Genomic DNA, 22,529 nt, shown 5'->3' on the forward strand with positions numbered 1-22,529 from the left:
TCACTTATCAAAGATTCACAAAATATTATACCATTTGTTATATTATATTATTAATTGGTATGTTCTGTATCTAGACATATTCTATAGGTATCTTTTGTTAATTTTAAAAACAAACAGCAAGTTTTTCATTAATTTAATTAATTTAAATTTTTAAAAACGTTTATATAATATAAACGCACTCATATAAACGCTACTGACAATGAACTCAAATGCATAATAGCCAGGAAAATATCAAAATTTTATTGTACGTATATTACTTTCATTAAGAAATTATCACATTTTTATATGTTACCTAACAATTATTATATGCATAGTATATATGTATATAACTGAATATTCTTGCAACCAAAGATTTCATTTTTAATGAATATTTATTAACATGAATAGAAAAATTAACCAGGTTTATATTTCTAGTATTTAATATGAGTTTATTATATTCTAGAAATTTAATATATTAATTAATAGTAATAACAAATGAAGATCACTAAATAGAAACGCATAAATATGCATTCAATATGGATAATTGTTGATTAAAAAAGCTGATAGACCGATAGCTATGTGCATGATAAACGTATCACCGTATGTGTACAATGTACGCTACATTCACAGATACTTGAGGAATCTATATATGGCAAGCTTACGGAACAGCCTATATATTATATATACGTGCGTAAGAACGTATACGGTGGTCTGGTCTCCACGACATAGGCATAGACATAGACGAAATGACGACATGACAGGTCGACCACGGTGAGGACTGCAAAAGTGGGGGCGCGTAGACATTTCCTTATTTAGAAACGGAGAAACGTCTTTGCTTAGTGGAACAGCTACTGCGAGGGATTTAATAAAATTTAAAAAGGTAACCTTCTCTTATATGTGTAAGAATGTAGAAACAGATTATTTAAAAGCAACTACAAAGAAAGGAAACAAAAGACGAAGTGCAAACAATACTTTGAAGAAATGTTGATTATTATTATCGACGATGCAACAATAAATAGCTAAATAAATAAATATAACAATAATAATGAAATAAAACATAATTAATGGTCATAATTAATATTAGAATAATAATAATTCCATTACAATAAAAGAAGTAAACAAGTTACTAAATTACGACAGGTATGCTGGTACGGTCATGAATAATATTTGAATAAAATACATATTATCTGTAATAGATTAAATTGTTTTAAAAGTTTATGAAAAATATAGTTATCTATATATTATTCCTTTCTTATCGTCAATATCTCAACTTGTTTCTTAAATGAACTAATATACGAAACTTTGAACATAATAACTATTTATTCATACAATACGACATTTTTTTTTAATTTTGAACATTCAAATCTATTAATTTCTGCATACGAAATACGCATGTAATTCTCGATATGCATCTATAAATATGTATATAGACATAGAATGTCAGATATATGTACTTTCAATTTTCACTGCACTACTCAATCCACTACATTTTAATCGTAATTTCATTCACAATACAATACACTCTTATAGATAGAATTGCATTAATGTTTTCAGATATTATACTCATTTATAATGACTTTCTAAATGAATGAACCTGAAAAAAAATATTTGTAATGTTTAATGAAATAACTATTATCCGCATTCGTACATTCAGATAAGGAGTATAGATATACTTAATGATTAAATTTAAAATATGTACTTATGTATTAAATTTTAATATTATAAAAAATTCTTATGTTTAACATATCTTAAATCTCGTTCGTGGTTTCAAGTAATTTGGAAGAATTTAATGTTCACGTTAAGCAAACAATTTTCATCCTATATTTACGTAAAATAAATATGTTTCTCGAAAAATTAAAAAATCAGAAAATTGTTTATCTTATTTATAATAACAATGAGATAACATTAAAAAGAGAAATTAATTAAGTCGAATAAGTATAATGACGTTTAGAAGGGAATATTATAGAAAGATCATGATATAATGATACAGCTATTTGGAAAAGATATTGTACTTATATACCTATGTATATCAAAGAAAAAATAAAAATTCTACTTTTATTTTGGGTGCAGTCTAAGTTCAACTCTCATATTACATATCATTTAATTGTTAATATTCAAATTAATTGTAGGAATTTTCTGATTATCTGATTATAATTTTACATTCATATTCTTACGTTTAAAATAATATTCGGCGTTCGCTGAAGGATTTTTGTATAAAATTTTCTAATTACGTACAACATATTACGAATAAAATTTCACTCATCTAAGGCGTATTTTAAAAAGTAAATGTCGATCATAAAGAAATAGTACCTTTCTAAATATTACAAAATATTAAACTTAGCTATATTCATTTATAAAAAAAGTATTATGATTCTATATTGATTTAAGCTTTTGTTCTGTATCGATAATATTAAAACCGATCATGACTTGTTAGAATGATCTAAAACGCATTAGTGTAGTACAACGTACATATCTATATGTAAACTATATAAGTTTGCTAATCGTCATTTAATATATTATATAGATCCACCACTTGTAATTTAATACTTCACTAACAGTTATCGAAGATTTATCACAACAACTTGTTATCAAATGATTACGATCTTATGTACTGTTGACATTAAGCGCGTGGTACACTTGAAATCTCCACATTATAAAGTGGTTATCGTATCAGATAAAATTTATTTAAATGTAAATCGCTATTACGGTCGAAAACCTTAAGTATTTTGGTAATCCAACGACATTAGAAGAAGTTAAGAATGAACGGGATTAAATATATCAGTGGAAAAAATAATAATATCTTTCCGTTTCGGTAAGTATTTATGTAAACTGTGCCTACGTACGATATCGACCGCGATCGCTAACGGGTATATGTAACCTCTTCGCTGAAGTAAAAGGAAGAGAAGTAAAGAGGAACAAAGAAGAAAGAAGGAATGCGGCCGCTACCGCCTTTGCAACCACTGCTGTCGCTATTGCTGCTGTCGCCTTGCTACTTATCATTACGACATACTAAAGAAAACAATCAGAAGAGAAAAGAAGAGTAGAGCCTTTGCAATTGTCTTCTGATACTCTAGTGATAGCTGCGAGTACGAACATTTGCCATTCAACATGCTAAGATTATCAAAGGGAAACGAAGAAAGTATAAACACGTGGTTCTCTGCTTTCGAGGAAATCGTTTCTTCTTTACCCACCTTACTTCCCTTTTGTCGACTAATAACACACACACACATATACACTCTTTCTCTCCATCTTTCTCATTGGATGTGTTTACGAGAAATTGTACTTGCTCATGTATGTATTTTTATTTTTACGTACAGACCATCGTTTCAGCGTCTTTTTCATTAAAAGCTAATTAATAACTTGTCACATACTGCAAATTCATTATACGCACAAAATTAAGTATATGTATATACATACTTATATATTTGTTCGTTCGGTTAAAGTCAGGAGAAATAATTTAGATATTTTTGAATAAAAATAGTAACACATAAATATCAATTCTAGTTACTGATTTCACCAGTTGTATTTTTATAGCGAAAAGAATATAATTTTTGTGAATATATGGAAACAATTTCTAAAGTTTATTTAATCGAATAAGTATAAATGTCGTATATCAACCTTGGAAACATTACACATATACCTATTTATTTAGATTATACCAAAAATCTATGCATATTGAAAATCAAATCAACCGGATATTACAGTGTTATTCGTTAAACTTTATGTCAATTTCATTAATAGTAATGAGCGCAAATATAGGTACTATGCAAACCGCAAACAAAAAAAAATTTGATCAAATATAAGGGCAATTTCATAAAATTTCATTACACAAAAAGTTAAACATAAATTAGGATGTAATAAATTCTTTAATACATTTATTGAAAACATTGGAAGTTCTTCACTACTACATTTAGTAATTGTTAGTAGTAGCAGTCCTTAGAAATACATATAAGTAGACTATTTACATTTGTAACATATTCTGGCAGATTATGGTCGTGTTTTAATGTTTTGAATACTTGTAAACAGATCAGGTCAAGTGCAAGCAAGAAATTGAATAACAGGGAAACAGTTACCGGAGAGAACGAATAGTGAAAATGAGAATGTGAAATACGTAAGTTTACTGGAAGCTTACTTATCGACAAGCTTAAACGGAACAAAAGTTCCAAAAATATGAAAATATTATTGGTATAATCGACCTCAATATATGTAAGTACACACCATTGTTAATCTCTAAAACTATCGCTTCTCACTTGCTTGAAAAGTTTTATGTGATTTTACGCGAAAAGATATTGATCGAAGATGCAATAGCAAAATATAGCAGTGCCCTTTATAATCATTACTGAAATTAAATCGTTACTTAAAAATGAACAAAAAGCAAATGAAGATTGAAGAAATTATTCTTAATGCATTGTTTTAATGTTTATATCTGGCTTACATACTTCATTAAAATCTAGATAGATATGTTTGATCTAAATGAGATTATCAGTATACATATAGATAGGAAAAGCTCGATTTCCTTGAAGTATGTATGAATTGTTCCGTGAGATGTGATACGGCACTAATCAATCTATTATATTTGAGACCGTGTATGATTTCATACGTTTCCATTTGAAATGATTAAGCACAACGACCTAGTAGCAGAAGAAAACTAGACCTCGTGTCTGTCCAAGTTTTCGCTAGACAGTTTCGAAAGGACGCGCTTGACAACGAGTTCTATTCACGCCACTAGGTCACCGAGAAAACTTGCTACGTCGTGTTCGAAATAGATCTTTCGAACACGATTGCAATACGGTTGAGCCATCATGAACTATGCATTACGATGAACAACATTGTGCAGAGACTCCAGGTCTACATCATAACGTGTTATGACATGTTTGTTCTCTTCAATTTTTCGCTAATTTTCTTTCACTACGTTTAATACTACATGTCCGTCCTCAATTGTAAGCTAGTTCAACTTTTAGCAGGCAAGAGAAGTTTAGGTCGGAGAGAAGCTCCGTATACGTTAAAATCCTTGTCGAAAAGATCGTTTAGAATGTAACAGAAGACTAACTGCGTGCAATGCAAACCGTACTTTCGTCTGAAGGCGTCGTACACCAGAGCACAGACAGATGCGTCAAAATCATGTACGTATTACCAGATTTTCTAATCCTGTTAATTGGAGTTGATGTTGTATTACTTAAAGTCGCACCAACTGTCAAAGATATTAGCGATAACTTCTTGTGTTAAAACAAGACAATATATAATAATATAAGGATATATAATATCCTAATTTTTGCTAAAGGCTCTAATATTCTGAGGCTGTTAGCAAGGCGTTGTTTGTCGATTTTTTTTTAATAATATAATTTAGTTAACATAACGAGTATACTTATATAACAAGCACAATATCTGAACAAAATTATCGACGAAAGGTTTCTCGTTTATGAATTGATATACTCGTATAATACTTAAGATATGTATGAAGTATGAATCAATATAAGGAATAAGAAATGCATAAAACTGAATTTTGAACATTAATCAATGAAATATCATACTAAATTTAATCGAAGAAGAGAAGAATAAAATGAATTTCTTTGCATCAACAGGACTATATCCTTGTAGGAATGCGCGAGATCAGAGAGCTTTCGCAAAACCGGTTCTTGTCGTAAACGTCATTTGACACATTTCCTGTGAAACAGTATAGACGACTAAAATGCACATACGCTTTAAATAATGTTATTTTCAAGCAAATCAAAAATAACAGAGAAGCTTTCACCTGATTTTCCAAATATTGAGTAAAAAAATCTATGCATACATTTATTTGTTATAGTTACTAAAATAATAGTTACTATAATAATTATAGTTATTAAAATAACACGTATTTAGTTGCAAAAATGACAAAAATTACTTTTAAATTTATTATTTTTCTATATGTAAATCACATACTACGAAGTAACTATGTATCTGTTATTTACAAACGCAAATACAAGTTACAATCACAAATAATAGGAATCTATGATTGTAGACACTACCAGAACTATTATTTACAAAGTTACTTTTAAACACTAATCATTATGAGTTGTGTTAAATAAATACGAATATTACCAATTACATAATTATTATATAATTATAGTATAAAAATAAATATATATACCCTTTAACCATAAATACATATATAGTAAGTGATTGTTTCGATGCAGTAATAATATGCTCTTTAGATATAGGTTATGTATTTCCCTTCCGAGAATTAAATGCTCGTATTAAGTATAATTTTACTACTGACAATAAGTCACGATAGAAAAATCATTTTATGACTTCTTGTGTATTAAATTATTCAATTAGATTCACTGCGAATATGTTTGTGTATACATAGCAAAATGACACATATAGTAAAAATGCTAAAAACATGAAATAAATATTGACAAACATATTTCGAAAGATATTAAAGTATTTTAGAAAATATATAAATAGCAGCTCTTTCATAAAATGATATTTCATAATTAGAAGGTATTATTTCCAAAGTATGGTTTTTGTTCAAGTTTTAAGTACTTAAAATAAATTAATTCGTAAAGAAACCAAATAATAATTTAACCAGATATACAAAAAATATATATTTTACTTTATAATTCGTGTTTTATTGTAATAACAGTGCTATTAAATTATATGTATTTCCACGTGACTCATGCTTCAGTAATTTAAAGAGAAGTCAAAAATACAATATGCCAAGTTTTCAACACAAACCCTATATATGATATATATATTCTGAAATTACATTGTACGAAAGAACAAAAAATACATATATGAATATGAATGGTCTTGAAGCCACATTGTTTAACTATGAAAGTTGACAATTAGAATTATGAACGTAATTTTTAAAAATTTGCCTTAGAGCGTAGATAATATTATTTACGCCATGCCCATGAGCAAAATGAGCTTATGAAATTAAGTCATTTACTACTTGAGAATTGAACGTAAATCGTGTATCCGGATAATGAAAATTGACATTTGCAAAAAACCAAATTGATCAGTTTCCCTTTTAAGTGGTTCGTATATTGGAACAAGTATATATCACAAAATCGCGCATATAAAGTGATAATAGAATTTAGAGACACAATTTACAAACAAAAAATAGGAAATAATTCATGTGTAGACTGGATGCTTAAAACTTTCTGCATTCAGGATATTACATATATCTCTTTCTTCATCTTCTGAATTACTAACTTTAATTTGCGAACTTTTCTTGTTTCCCAATGACATATAATAATACTCAAATGTACAATGCACAAGATAAATTTAATATATCGTCGCCCTGGTTCGTAATTAGTCCTAACTCCATTTTTCAAGAAAACAAGGAATTGATTAATTCATATAAGTACGTATGTCTCATTATTATAAAGAATACAATTTGGTGATAATACAATAAAAATTCCAGTTAGAAAGCAATAAATATTCAGTTCTGTTAAGCCCTAACACCGCAAAATAATATAAACATCATAAACTTTAGACTGAGTTTTCTCAGTTTACAAAGTAGTGGAGACAGAATAGTTGAGAACTACATAGAGCGGCGATATATTAAACATTTTACTAGATTTTATATGAAAATTTACGAAATAGGTTTCTTGTCTAGAAAAAAACTGAAAGCACCGTAAACGTGTCGTAAAGTCTGTATGTGTACAGTGCATACACGTACGTGACGCACGCACAAGACTGTCTAAAAATAGAGAGTGAAAAACTATTCTCCAGAATGGTTGATACGAGTGAAGCAGATTATAGAGAAAACACATATTAACGAGCAAGAGAAACGCAAACATAAAATACGGGCGTGAGCAAACTGTGTACTACGAATTTTCCATAATCCATGACATTAGTAGATTTGTATAGTTGATTTTCAGAATGACAGTTTCCCCGCCCGTTATTTCATATCTTGTTTCCTCAGCCGTATGCAATAATTCTGAGCCAGGCTGGCGGAATGCCGAATAGACTAAATCGAATTATGTCAAGATTAGTAGAATCGATCAGTTATGTATATGGATCGTAAGTCACATGAAATTGTAAGTTACTTTGATCAACTTACATTGTATAAGTTAATTTCCTGTCCTTCTCGCTCCGACGTAGAAAATTGGAAAAATAAAGTGAACGGCAGGCTCGAAGACACGAAGAGCAGACCGGGACGCGTAACACGTGACACATGATCGAGATACGATGTTTGCGAGCAGTTCGTTGCCGATTATGGGAAACTACGAGGTAACAAGAACCGGTATCTCAGGCATGAACAGCGTTCCTCGACACGACGCGAAGCGACGTTGCGTATTTTTTTCGCGTGCGCGAATGCCGTAGCGAAATCCGTAAGATCTCAGAAACTATGGCGAAAGTTTCACAGGCATGTAGAACATGCTTGGACCGAACTCCAAGTATGAATCGCTGTGGGCGTTAATCATGCAACCAAAGTAAGGCGTGTCGCGAGTGAAATGATGCATTACCGAAGGTACAGAAGATATTAGTGGATTAATGGTTGCTTACCTTCGTCTAGTAGGCGCTCTACATGTATGAAGACATTAGGGAAAGCAGCTAACTGCTTTCGATCTTTTAGTAACTGTGACAGGTAGTCCGCTATACTCTGCGTCGTCGTGTTAGTATTATCACACATCGCAATTACTTGATTACTCCTATGGCGGTCACGCGAAAATAGAAAAAGATACAAAAACAAAAAAGGTATTGCAAAGAGAGGGAAACGGAAAGAAAAAGTGATCGTTAAACGTAAACGAGCAAGAGACAGACGACGTTGCAATTAAGATTCAAAACAACAGTAGTCCTTTCACGTTTTGGTTTTGCACAACGTTAACGCTGATTTTTCAATTATTCACTATTATATCACTTTGCCTTTTTATTTTTCGCACAATTATCTCGTAATTAATACAACTCGCTGTTCGTGCGTCGCGCCTTCTCACTCGTGGTTTCTCTGGCGCGCTCCTCGCATACGTCGCCACGATTGCGTTACGTTTTTAGAAATAGCGGAGTCAGTATACTATGTATAAGAAGGAGAAGGAGGAGGTAAAGGAGGAGGAGGAGGAGGAGGAGGAGGAGGAGGAGGAGGAGGTGGAGGAGGAGGAGAGGGAGAGAAGTATGTAAGAGCGACAGAAACAGGGAGGATAGAAGGTGGGACAGGGAAAGAAGTAGCACGCGCGAGAAAGAGAGAGAGCGAAATTACGAACAAGGGAGAAGAAGCGGAGGAGAAAGGAAAGACGAGGAGGGTTGAGAAGGAAGAGGAGGAGAAGGAAAGGAGAGGAAGAGAGAAGGGGGAAGAAAAAGAAAGAAGGAGGGAAGGAGAAAAAGGAGAGAGAGATAGAGGAAGGGAAAGGCAGGAAAATTAGACACTGAGAGGAAGAGAGAAAGGAGAAAGAAAGAGAGAGGGGGAGAAAGAGAGAGAGAAGAAGAATACAGCCTCTCTCACGAGTTGGATTCTGTTAAGGTTAAAAAGTTAGATCGTAGATCGCGAAATTAAAAACAAACACACGCTACGGGACTCTCGGCTCTACTGCACTATCCGTGCATGTGCCGCGGTGAGCTACCCGTAGATTCCTGAGTTTGAACGCATGCGCAGCACTTGTTTTGCGCATGCGTCGTCCGTGTATTGGTCTTGCGTACCTCTATCGGCGCGCTTCTACCGCCCACTACCATATACGGCCTCTGCGTACGCGCGAGTACTGATCGTGATCGTGAGGTACGCGCCATACCATCACCGCATACAAGTTGGATAATTCAGGGACGTAGATATCTACTAGCATACCCTGCCTCTTGCGATCTTTGTGATTCATGAGTCGGACGCTACTCCGTTTCATGAAATTCTTTTTGTTAACGGAACATCACGAAACACGTTTATTCGTATATCCTGCCGTTGTGTGAGGGACTACCAAAATCAAGGACGTTGATCTATATGTGACCGATCTATTGAATAGGCTTTATTCGCTTAATTACGTGCTCATTACTGAAAGAGAAATGAGAAACTCATTCTCTTCGTATCAAACATTTGTATTTACTAACTTTATATACCTTCTTTGGTACTCTAACTTATTTCTGGCCTGCCATTTACGACAAATTTTTCTAAATTCAATAAAATTAGCTGATCATCTAACGAAACACACGTAATGCTTTAAATAAACCACAAGCTAAATATAGATTTCGACTTTAACTCGATATTTTAGAGTCAGCTGAAAATTATTTTGTACGTAAATTTTCGAGACGATAAACTGCATCAAATAGTTTCTTTAATCGTTTAATTAGTGACATTTAGAACAAGTATATTTGAGCGTAGTATTAAGTGTTGGTATGTGTTTAATAATGTTCATTTACAAACCAAATAACAAGAAATTGATTATGTAACATATTATTATATATTAATGTATTTTAATTTGGATACTTAACTTATTGAAAATGTTCTTTCATGAATTCTATAAATTTGTATGAACTATCAATAAAGCTATTACAGAAAAGATACATATTCGTTTCGATATAATTCATGCAACGTTATTTATGCATTTTAAATATAAACCAATTACTTCTAAAAGAACTTCCGTGTTTATTACTAAAACGGCCAAACAACAAAATAAAAACTTGTTTATTATAATCAAGTAGAAATATGTATTTAAGAATTTTATTGTATTTTATTGTAAGTAACAAAGAGTTATCGTTGATTGTATAAAATACACATATATTAAGTTTTAAAAGAATTAAAATATTCTCTTCCTATATTAATGTAATTTAGGAAAAAAGAGAGCGTAAAAATTGGTTGAATTCTCAAAAAATGTTTTAACGCTATACGTTAATGGATATACATATAGCACGAATATATGACTTATTTTACCATATGCAAAACTCTTCCGATTATAATAATACAAAGTATCAACGCGCTCAACTAGATACGTTATAATATCGAAGCAGTATACTTTAGAATGTATAATTAATGCTTCTACCTACTTTCAATTTGCAGCCACGCAATGTATCGTATCATGGATTCGAACTACGCATTGATTGATGTATCGCATAGGAGATAATAATGTAATACCGATTAACAAATAACTACATTTCCTGAACAGGTTTATTAAATTTTTCATATATAGACATTATTTTAAAAATGATAATTTTAGATAATAAAGGAAACGTGATTTTAAATTTATTAATCTTAACATATAAATTTCTTTAATTAACAATCGTAATATAAATATAAATAACAACTACCTTACCGTTATTTTTATTATATGATAATCTACTCTCGCAAACATATCTTTATTAGTTGCTTCATGTGTATATAATAATTCAAAACAATGAATTATAAAAGTAATTATTTAAATATAAATATTTATTAATTTCTTCGCTTTTTGACACTAGTTTTACCAAAAGAGACGTATTCCTTTAATTTTAACAAGTTTTCGAAATCAAATATTCAATATAATTACGCATCGTATTAACATTGCACTGTATGAAGTCATTGCAGAAAGGGTACTGCCAATTGATCGAATTACCAATGTGATTTTATCTTGCCGTAAGAAATTTTAAAAATATATATATATTTTCTTTTCCAGTAAGACTCCCACTAAAATATACACCATAACAACCCTGTTAGTTGCTACCGATTTTTCTATAAATAGTAGATTTGCGAGGAAAAATACAAAAGAACAAGGTTTTACTATTTTTAATATTGCACAATGATTTTTCACGTAAAGACGATACACCAGAAATATTATTAAATCGATAGTTAGCTATAATCTTTTTTACATTATAGGGAAGTACATTACGTTTATTTTTCGATATGTCAATGAAACAGGTTGAACAACTTATGATTCAATAATATTCTATATTTTATTGAAATATAAACATGAAGGAATTTAATGTCTCTCTTCACTGGATTTGGTATCCAAAAAGAATTGATACCGCTGCAGTTATTGAGAATTTCGTAACCATATTTAGATACTTTATTAGTAAAATAAATACAGTGATACAAAATCTCTAAAATATTCTCCTAACTTTCATAGCTTTCATTTTTTATATATTTATAATATAAAAACAACTACAACTATCCATTTGAAAATAGTTATAGCTATGTCGTTACGTGTAAACCATGGCAAATATAAAAGATAGGTAACTTTATCTTTTTCTACCGTAAATTTATCAATTGCGTGAAAAAAAGTTCAGAATTAATACCCTGTATGCTATAATTAAAAATATTGCTTGATTGCTTGATACTATTCTCATCTATGTTTATTCTTGATGTTTGTTTATATTATGTTTCTTTAATATAATTATAGTTCTCTTAACAAAATTTTGTATTAAAATTTTGTATTAAGGAAATTTTAGATATGAAGAAAGTCAACATTGAAAATGTAATAAAAGTGAAAAAGTAAAAATCCGTGAATGAATGAATTGAACAAAATTTTATATTATGATTAAAGTTCTTTATGATCGTGCAATGTTTTTTTGCATTATCGTTACACAGAGTTGTTTTAAATTCGTAAAGGTAATATTTTCGATATTGTATATAATTGCATTTGTTTTAAGTTTTAATCTACTATTAAATGACACAATGCAATAACCAATAGTTACATATACAAAAGTTCTCAAAATAAGTTTGATTGAAAACGGAACTTCGTATACTGAAAATTTCATTTCACTCATAAATACAATGAATAATGGATAAATTTTATTGTATCTTTTATATAATTTTTTTTATTCTATAATTCTCTCGATTTTCAAACGATGTGTTCACATTACTTCAATGTTTAAATCTACGTGATAAATACACAAAATATACTTAACATTAACATAAGTTACACTTTTGTACACATTCATATCGCAAGTTTACACGGAAATAAATGTATGATTCATATATTTGTTCAAACTTGGCATTACGTATCAGTATTTAAATTCTGTTGATATTTTATTATTGTCTAATTATTACTATTAGTATATATAGAATTTAATGTAACTAAAAATACAGCCACATGGAGGATGGAGTTATTTGAACTTGCAAGATTAAATTATTTGAAATAGTTTTGTTGTTCAAAATATTCCCTTGCTTTTGAAGTAATCAAACGATAATGAAAAAACGTTTTATTTAGAAAATAATTTTCACAAACAATAATTTCTTTCAATTTTTATTATAGTCCTTGGACAAGAACTGAAAGATGTATAATATATCAGTTAAATATTGGGAAATTTTAACATTGTCCTTGATTAGTTTGTACAAAAATGCTCATTCAAATTATTTATAAAAAATGTGCCCATTTTTAAATAAGAAAAATATGAAAGGTTCATTTTTGTAAATCTATCTCCAATTCTATACATTATTACATAATGTTACATGTGGAAAATTTGAGTATTGAAACCTTTTTTGTAGCTTTTTTAAATATTTGAAATTTATTTTAAGTTTTAGTACGTTAAGTCGTATAGAATAAAAACATAGATATCTATTAAATGGAGGAAATATATATTATTTGATGTTATTGACAATAAATTCTTCTTTACAATTGTTTAAAGGATCATAGGCGATAACAATAAAAGTTAAAAGTAAAAACGTATACACCTTATTGAAAAAGTAAAATATATATCGTAATTTTATTTCTAGAAAAGAGAGAAGAGGAATTTTACAAATAGTAATCTATAAAGACGTGACTCAAAAACAGCGATCGATTATAAATTCTGTCGCCTTAGTGTTATCCCACGAGCGTTACCTTTTGTGCCATATCCAACACGCCTACACATATGTATTGGTTAGTATAAAGTAGCGTTGACGTCATACACCATGTGCCATACATGGTACTACTGAGAAATAGCGTGGGTGTCACACATAAAGTATTCCTCTTGTCATTTTTCACCCATCAATAGTTTCTTTTTAGTTGTTTATTTTATAAGAAATGACAGGTAATATAAATAATTAAAAGAATATATTGGTTATTTTATAAGACTTAAGCAGCACCGTCTATATATAATAACATAATATATAATTTATTGCCACCATATTTTAGTGACGCTGAGTACTTTACAATATATTTATGTGAGATACTTTACATCTGTTTACAGTCTTTCATTACTTTTATATCAATAAGCTATAGTGCCACAAGACAAGTTTTACCACTTTTTTTTGAGAATATATTCTGTGTAATTACTTTAAAAACTGTTTCATAGATCATAGTATAATTAACTAGTATGCTATTTATCTTTTAGTCACAAAAAATAAAAAAATAAAATGAAATATTAATATAGCATAATTAAATATTTGCTAGTGTAGCATGAAATAAGATCTTTACGGATGAATCAAATTTTTCCTTGAAAAAGTTAACTTTATTTAAATCTAACCTAATTTAATACAGCTGTAAAAAATATTATAATATATCTAGATGGATTCTATATCTCTATATTATACTTCATACTAATAATAATAAAATAATTACATACAGCAATAGTTGTTATATAGTTTTACAAATTGCAGTATACATAAATAATTCATTAGTTACCATTTAAAATACTCTTACAAACAATACAGCTATTCCAGGAAATAAATATCCACACATGTCTTATTTATAAATTTTGTAATATTTTATACAAATCTTGCATATTGTACAATACCTTAAAAAGGTAAATAAAGAATTATGTTTTATGAAATATATCTTATTTCTTCATAAAATTAGGTAAATTGTATTTTGCATTTTATATAAGATAATCAATTTAAAAGTTAGACCGTGATTTAAATTTAGAGTATCCATAACCTCCACCTAATTTTTTTCGTGGTCGGGAATTTTTACTTATTCCCACTTCTATAATGAAATAATGTTAAGGAAGCAATTTTTCTACAATATTTGTATATATAAATGCAGCTAGCAGGTACATATATGTAATCCGTACAAAAATATACAGGATGGTTGGTAACTGGTGGTACAAGCGGAAAGGGGGTGATTCTACGCGAAAAAAGAAGTCGAAAATATAGAATAAAAAAATTTTTTTTTTAATTTTTCCATCGAGACAACGATCTACAGTGAGATCCGTTATAACGTACCACACGCGTACCGAGCGAAAATTCAAAGTTGATTTTCTCAAAAACAAAGCCTCAAACGAAAAATGTTTATTCTATATTTTCGACTTCCTTTTTCGCGTAGAATCACCCCCTTTCCGCTTGTATCACCAGTTACCAACCACCCTGTATAAAGAATGAAAAATTTTCTGCACGTTATAAAAATATAGCAAATAAAGGAAGAACATTTTTAACATTTTATATAATCGAAATCTAGTTTTCTGTGCATCGTACGCATATACATATAGTAAATGAATATAGTAAATACGCAAATGAAGTATTATAATACCAAATATTATTGAAATCTCAATAAAAGATTATGTTTTAAAGGATACTCAAATCCACAGCTGGTGGAACCACGAACCCAAAAGATTTTGCGACCTTCGATAAGTCCAGGGTCTCAATGTCAAAAATTTGTTTCAAATGATGAGAATCATATGCCCTCACATATGCTTTGAAGGCTTCTTTTGCTGACATATTTAAAAAATAATTCTTCGAAACCAATTTTTCAAGCTAAAACAGATGAAGAAACACAATTTAATTATTTTAATGTAGAGCACTGTAGATAGTCATAACTATATTGAAATAATTATTAGAATTACTTTAAAATAACAGAAATTAATAATAAGAAGTATTAAATTTAATAGCATCATACATTATTAGATATCTAAATTTTTACAATTTTTATTATGGAAAGTTACGGTTTAATGTAAAACAAATATAGAAGGAACTCATTTTTTCGTTATACACATTCTGTTTTTTCTGTGCATTCAAAATGTTAGAGTAAAAATGATTTATATTTGTAGATGGAAATAACAGAAAAATTCAATTTATTTTAATGTGAAATATTGTAACTGATACTTAAGGTATCCAATTCGTGTAGTTAATTTACATTTTTGGTCGTCTTTGCATTTTATAGTTTACAGAAAATGTTTGCACACACAATTATTACATATCCTTTACCCATGACTTTTAAAAAAAGAAAACTCAAAAAAACTTAGAGTAATACAGATATATATATAATTATATTATTTTTTATTTTATTATATTATTCAAATATGTATCACATCTAATTATATTATTCTAATTACCTATATATATATATAGATGTATTAGAAGAACTTGCAATACATTAATTTAATTAATAATATATATTATATAATATATGTATATTGTATATATATTAGTCTACCATAAAAATAAGGCCAAAATTGGAAAAGAAAGAATATTTTTTATATTTGGTCTATAGACACCATATATTAGTAATAACCATGATACAAATGTTGTGTATTTTAAAATATAAGGCATGATTCATTAATTATGAATATATCAAAAACTATTAACTTCCTACATATACCTAAAATGGAACATAATCATTCTTGTTTTGACAAATTCTACAAATTAACTTTGTTACAAAATTGAATAGAATTTAGAGATTATATTTCGCTATCTTCATTTTGTGAAGTTTTAATATGGATTTACGCACTACATAAAATATTTCCAATTTTATAAATTTTTAGTTAAAAATTAAAAATTAAAATATGTATATTTACCTGTAATTGTATATCAGCAATTTTATTCCATGAAAAATCAAATTCGTTTACAGGTACTCTAGCCTGTTTAAGATAACGGAGGAAACCAAGTTCCTCTGGCCTCAAAATTAGTAACGCATGACCGCTACTACCTTCTCCTCGAGCTGTTCTACCAACACGATGAATATATTCCTGCAACAGCACTTAGCTATTATATTCATTACCAATTTAATAATGTTTGCATTATGTTACATTTAATTTAATTTGCCTTAGGATCATCTGGAGGATCATATTGTACAATCCAATCAACAGCTGGTATATCAAGACCACGAGCAGCCACATCAGTACAAAGGAGTATACCAGAAGACGCGTTACAGAATTGGAAAAATGTTGTTGTTCTCTTCGTTTGTTTCTGTTTCCCCTATTAAATAATTGAAATATGTAATATAAAACTGTTAGGTGTCAAATAATTGAAAGTATTCCACACTGTACCGTACATGTATGCTTAATACTGGCAAATCAATGTAATTTAGTAGTTCATGGTGATATTTGACTGACATGCATGAACTGAAGAAAACCATAACCTTTTTCTTCCTGTTCTTTTTTAAAAAAGTAAATAAAAGTAAAAATCTCTTTTCACTGGGGCACACAACATAACCCTGTTCTAAACCTTCTACTGTTGCCTTTTCCTTATCATCATCAACACCAACATAAACTGGTTCTTTTTTTAAAGCTAAAGTCGTTAACATTTCCGTTCGCTTGGTTTGTGTTGCACTGAACAACATTGTTAGTCTCTTTTCTATAATAAAATATGTATATATTCTTTATCATTATCATTATTTCTGCTACAAAAATATGAAAGATTGAACTAACTTGGTAAAATGTTAATAATTTGTTTCAGTTCTTCTTCAAAACCAATATCTAAGATACGATCAGCTTCATCAATAACCAGACATTGAAGATTTTTATACAAAAAGTCTGCTGTATTTTGTAGATGATCCAATAATCTACCAGGGGTAGCTACGATAATATTAATTCCTTTTGCAAGTTTTTGAGCTTCAGTCTGTCTATTAGCACCCCCCATTAGTAAACCATATGTATGGTAATGATATTTCATTAGTTCTTTTAAAACTCCAAATGTTTGCATAGACAACTCTCGTGTTGGAGATATAATAATACAACCTGTGCCTAAAAATAGTAATATAATGAAATATTTACAACCCAAATATTTTATTTATATTATTAACATACCATTGCGAGGCATAAATTTCAATTTATAAATTAATTCAACAGCAGGTATTAAAAATGCTAAAGTTTTCCCAGATCCTGTTTTTGCAGAACCCACTAGATCTCTTCCTTCTAGTAAAGGAGGAATAGCTTTTGCTTGTATTTCTGTCATGTTTGTAAAACCCATGTCTTCTATTGCTTTTAAAGTATTTTCACAAACAGATTCTGCTAATACCTTAAAATTTGTATCATTTGCTATCGTTAGACCCATTGCAGATCCAGGTACTGCAAGAATGAAAGATAAATCAAGTTAATATTCATATATATATAATACACAGCATGTATCATGTAATAATGTTCACAATTTCTAAACTTCGCCAATTGTCTTTTTGGAAAGAACTGACATATAGAATTATCTATCTGTTAATTAATAATAAATTGCAATAATTATGATTTTTTAAATATATATATTTTTCTGTATTAAAAAAGAATTGATCTTAATTCTCTTAAATGAATTCATATACTTTAAATATGATATTCTCCATAAAAAAGTTCCTTCCTAGATTCTAAAAGAATATTAAACATATTTAATAATAATCATTTTTTTCATTGTATTGACATTTTTAATTGACATATCCAGTTCTTTAGTCATTTGTCAAATAAATGAATACGATTAACGTGAAAGTGATTTAATATTTAGATAATATCATAATATCATTTGTAATAAGTCTTTTGAAGGAAATTTATTACACATAACCAAAAATTGTTCGAAACTAAAAAAAGATCTTATATAGGGATAAAGTCTATTTGAGTATTGTTGTCTATGGAAATTTACTGATTTGCATGTATTTTTTTTGCATTCACTAAACTCTAATAGCATGTTATGAAAACTCTCTATTGAAAAACACATTTATTGTGATACAATAGTTATAAATTAATGTTGTATATATGAAACTAAATTATTAATACAGAGTAGAGGTATGAATGCATGAACTGTTCTATATTTTCGATTAATTTTTGCATAAGGAATCCAACCATGTCGAGTTGTATTACCTGCAATGAAATTCTCTATATATCAAGCTTTTTCAAAAAATTATTTGATGCGGTTCAAAAATTGTAAATACCATTGAACTATACAGCTTAAATATAATTTAATACTGATTATTTAAGGGGATAAACCATAAAATTGTATGAAAAAAAACTTTTTAAATAAAAATATTTTTAATGCACTTTAATGGTTAACTTCCGAATAATATGTCACTTATAGCAAATGTTTTTGTTTTGAAATTTACAGTAATTAAAAGATTAGTGAAATTTTCTTAAAATACTTACAATTTTCATCTATACTATTAGTATTGTTTTCTTGTGATATTTGATCATCTTCGTTTTTTTTTCGTTTCTCTGTAACATATAATAATTACATGTTATACAATAAACACATTCTATGAAGGGAAACGCCTGAGTTGATGAAACAAGATTTAGATTTGAAATTTTTTAATATCACATACAAATAGTTGTTTTATACTATATAAACAGATCACTCAAGTTTATGCAGATGAAAAATATATAAAGTAAAAGTCACATACTCTCGAATAAACAAATAGCACATATGGCTATGTTTAATTTCTCATGTTTCAGTCGCTTTGCAGTCTTATGTTAATAAACATCTACATGATATAATACCAACGATAGCCATACTACTAATGTATGAACTATAGAAAATTTCAGCAGATTAGAGAAATTAATTGAAACACAGACAGGACATATAAACAACTTATTATCTCTGTTAGCACTGGTAATAAATAAAATAATGCTCAGTACAAAATAATGAAGCTGATATGTATTACTACAGGGAATGCTATTGCATTTGTTCAACATAAAAACAAACTGGAAATCATCCTAGGCTGCCACAAAATAGATATAATGCTCATTTCTGCAACTCATTTCACAGACAAAAATCACTTCAATATCAATGTCTATAATACATCACATTCAACATCCCAGTGGTCAGGTAAATCAGATATTAATATAAAATCAAATATAAAACATTATAAGCTCCATTAGAAGCATGATATAAAAAGAATTATCTCCAGGCATCTAATGTTATGATTCAAGACTGGTATAGTCTGCAATATCTATTATTTACTGCCCTCCTAGGCACGATCTTTTGAAGAAAGATTTTGATTATTTTATTTGGAGGTTTTATTCTTAATTCAACATAAATCCAAAGAAAGCTCCAGGACACAACATGATCAATGATAAAATGATCAAATTTGTGATCATAGAAACTTTATGCCATCTCTGCGTCCATTTATGCCAGAATGAAGTATGGTTGTACTGTAAATTTGAGGTTTCTTGCGAATATCTAGGAAACTAAAGCCAAGCGATGGTAACATGCATAGAGAAAAATTGTTCATGATGTTGATTTGGACAACACACTTGAAGGTCATTGGAATCAATGGGATTGTCTAATATTAAATAATTACTATTATTTCTCAACTTACTTTTATACTATTTAAATAATTAATCATAATTTAAATAATTTAAATAATGATTGTGCATATCACATACCATGTCAAAGCATGTGATGAAATGAATGACCATCATGTTAAATATATGTTGTAGATTAATGTAAACCGAGATAAATAATGGAAACATTCCATAAGTTGAAAACTAATGATATTTGGATTCATGTTCATTAAAACTCTTTTGCCTGTGTTAGTAAATACTACATGCTGTTAAGGTTTACCATTAACTCCTTGACATATCTTGTATATTATATATATTTTTCATTATATGGATATTAGTATGCAAACAATACAAATTTTAGAGATATCCAATTTATTATTTTCGTTCATCCAATAAGATAAAACATTAAACTTTGAACATTTTTACGCTGATTGTAAATGATATATTTCACATTTATAGAAAGAATTACTTTCTTTTACTATTTACATTACACTTTCTATTCTATTATGTTATTACTTTTTTATGGTTAGATGATAAAGAATATGAACATTAAAAGGTTACTTAAATATCAAAGAATTTTTTTCAGACATGGTTTAAATTAAAATTAGGAAATTATAAAAAGCAATTACTTTGAGTAAATCTGTTTTGATTCTAACAGATGTTAATATATTAATTTCAGTTAACAAATTAAATTCTACATAGCAATGCATTCACTATTGTATATACTTTATATGTACCTTAGAAATATAACAAACATAAACACAGTCTATTTTCAGTTTTGAGGAAAATTAAAATATTAATAAATATAATCTAAATTGTAGAAATTAAATAAATAATTATTTTAACTTACTTTTTACTGGCACACTTTCTTGTGAGTGACGTCGTTTTGATTCATTTATAACATCTATCTCATTTTCTTGAACATCATCTTCCAAATTTTCAATTGGGGCTTCACCTGCCATTAATATAAAATAGATTATCAGTAAGAGCTAATAATTTTATGTAAAGATAGGTTATAATATAACAATAATAAATTATATTTTATGACTACATTTATAACCTTGTACTTGCTTCTCCCGTTCTTTCAATACTTCAAGTTTCTTCCTTTCTTTTTTCTTAATTTTTCGCATTAAAACTTTATTAGGTACTGACATATTTGTTTAACAAATCAAATGCTTATTTTAGTGTAACAAAATATCTCAACACGTTTTAACCATGTGCTAAATTGAAAATTGATGTCTTCTTTAAAACTAGTTTGCAATAACTGACAGTGGGCGTTACGGTCGCCCAATCAGAGCGTTTCTTTCACTGATATATCAATGGCTTCTCCCTGCTTCAAGTCGTTGCTAAGAACACATGTGAGAATGGACATTCTTAATCCAATGTTAGAAATATCAGCCAAAAGATGGAGGTGGGAATTCTATCCGCATTAATCTTTCCCTATTACTTTTTTTTAATTTATATGAAGAAACAATAGCTTAAAACTTCAACACTATAAGAACCAAAACAGAGCTTTTATTAGAAAATGAATTAAACAAACTTAGAAATCACAGATTAAAAAATACAAATATTATGAAATTAAGTTAAACGCCAAACTGAACTTTATTATTTGAAGGACCGCGCTCTTCTGTCCGTTTTTATAGGTTTGTTTATGGAACTTCTTATAGTAAAAGGTAACTTAAAAAAATTAATGTCTAAACTATTTTACAATGTACCATCAGAGAGGAAATGAGTTCTAATTGTTCTCGAGCTAATATTGTTCCCAGCAACCAAGTACTGATGGTATTCTACGCTAAAATATATGAAAACTTATAAAGTTAGGAATCTGTTCTATTTAGTTTCACGCTGGCATATACAAACACCTATTTAGTTCCACCAAAAACGTGGTATGCTGTGGCGCTGTGGTTCACGTCATCAGAGCCTGTTTCATTGTATGGTTCTATGGAAATCTTTTCTATTCGATATAAACAAATATGAGAATAATAAAATCGCGCAATAATTGAACTAAGTTGCCTCTTAAAGAGAAATTAATTATTTATTATATCTTTTTAACGAAGAAAGGAAAATCTTTCCTTTCAAACGATAATGGATCAGTAAAATGATGCAATAATTTTAATATATTCTCCATATACAATAGCTTTTTAGATATAACATTAAATTTACTTTTCTCGCAATAATGTTTTTGTTATAATAAAACTTAAATTTCATTTTGATAGTAATTTCAATAGTTGGTAGGCTGCGAATAATATTTCTGACGATAATGTATCTGTTTTGCATGCGTATTC

The 22,529-nt window shown here is 28.8% G+C and overlaps 2 protein-coding genes and 1 long non-coding RNA gene across 7 annotated transcripts in view; 1 reads left to right on the forward strand and 2 right to left on the reverse strand.

The window, feature by feature from the left end:
• Positions 1–9,232, reverse strand: part of LOC117215388 (protein held out wings) — a 45,376-nt gene extending 36,144 nt beyond the window's left edge. For 3 of the 4 annotated variants that reach the window (XM_033461775.1, XM_033461776.1, XM_033461774.1), the window contains exon 1: positions 8,476–9,232. In XM_033461775.1, coding sequence (XP_033317666.1) covers positions 8,476–8,602 — 127 coding nt within the window. In that variant the 5' untranslated portion in view covers positions 8,603–9,232. The remainder of the gene's footprint in view (positions 1–8,475) is intronic. The other variant, XM_033461777.1, reaches the window with a different exon arrangement.
• LOC117215390 lies at positions 4,568–5,775 on the forward strand. Its single transcript, XR_004489086.1, has 3 exons — positions 4,568–4,851; positions 4,944–5,102; positions 5,562–5,775. It is a non-coding gene; the product is annotated as an uncharacterized LOC117215390 (long non-coding RNA).
• Positions 9,233–14,421: 5,189 nt separating the features above from the next.
• Positions 14,422–21,516, reverse strand: LOC117215382 (probable ATP-dependent RNA helicase pitchoune). 2 transcript variants are annotated; one of them, XM_033461757.1, is made up of 10 exons: positions 21,296–21,398; positions 21,095–21,199; positions 19,108–19,176; positions 17,800–18,060; positions 17,422–17,736; positions 17,046–17,347; positions 16,817–16,969; positions 16,570–16,740; positions 15,352–15,529; positions 14,422–14,762 (listed from the first exon to the last, which is right to left on the reverse strand). In XM_033461757.1, exons 1-10 carry the CDS (start codon positions 21,396–21,398, stop codon positions 14,674–14,676), a joined length of 1,746 nt encoding a protein of 581 aa, XP_033317648.1. In that variant the 3' UTR covers positions 14,422–14,673. The 2 variants fall into 2 exon arrangements, with proteins under 2 accessions (XP_033317648.1, XP_033317649.1); XM_033461758.1 differs by having other exon boundaries at positions 14,423–14,762; positions 21,305–21,516.
• Positions 21,517–22,529: the final 1,013 nt, after the last annotated feature.

The sequence above is a fragment of the Bombus bifarius genome, unplaced genomic scaffold (genome assembly GCF_011952205.1).
Source record: "Bombus bifarius isolate JDL3187 unplaced genomic scaffold, Bbif_JDL3187 scf7180000009565, whole genome shotgun sequence".
Lineage (NCBI taxonomy): Eukaryota > Metazoa > Arthropoda > Insecta > Hymenoptera > Apidae > Bombus > Bombus bifarius.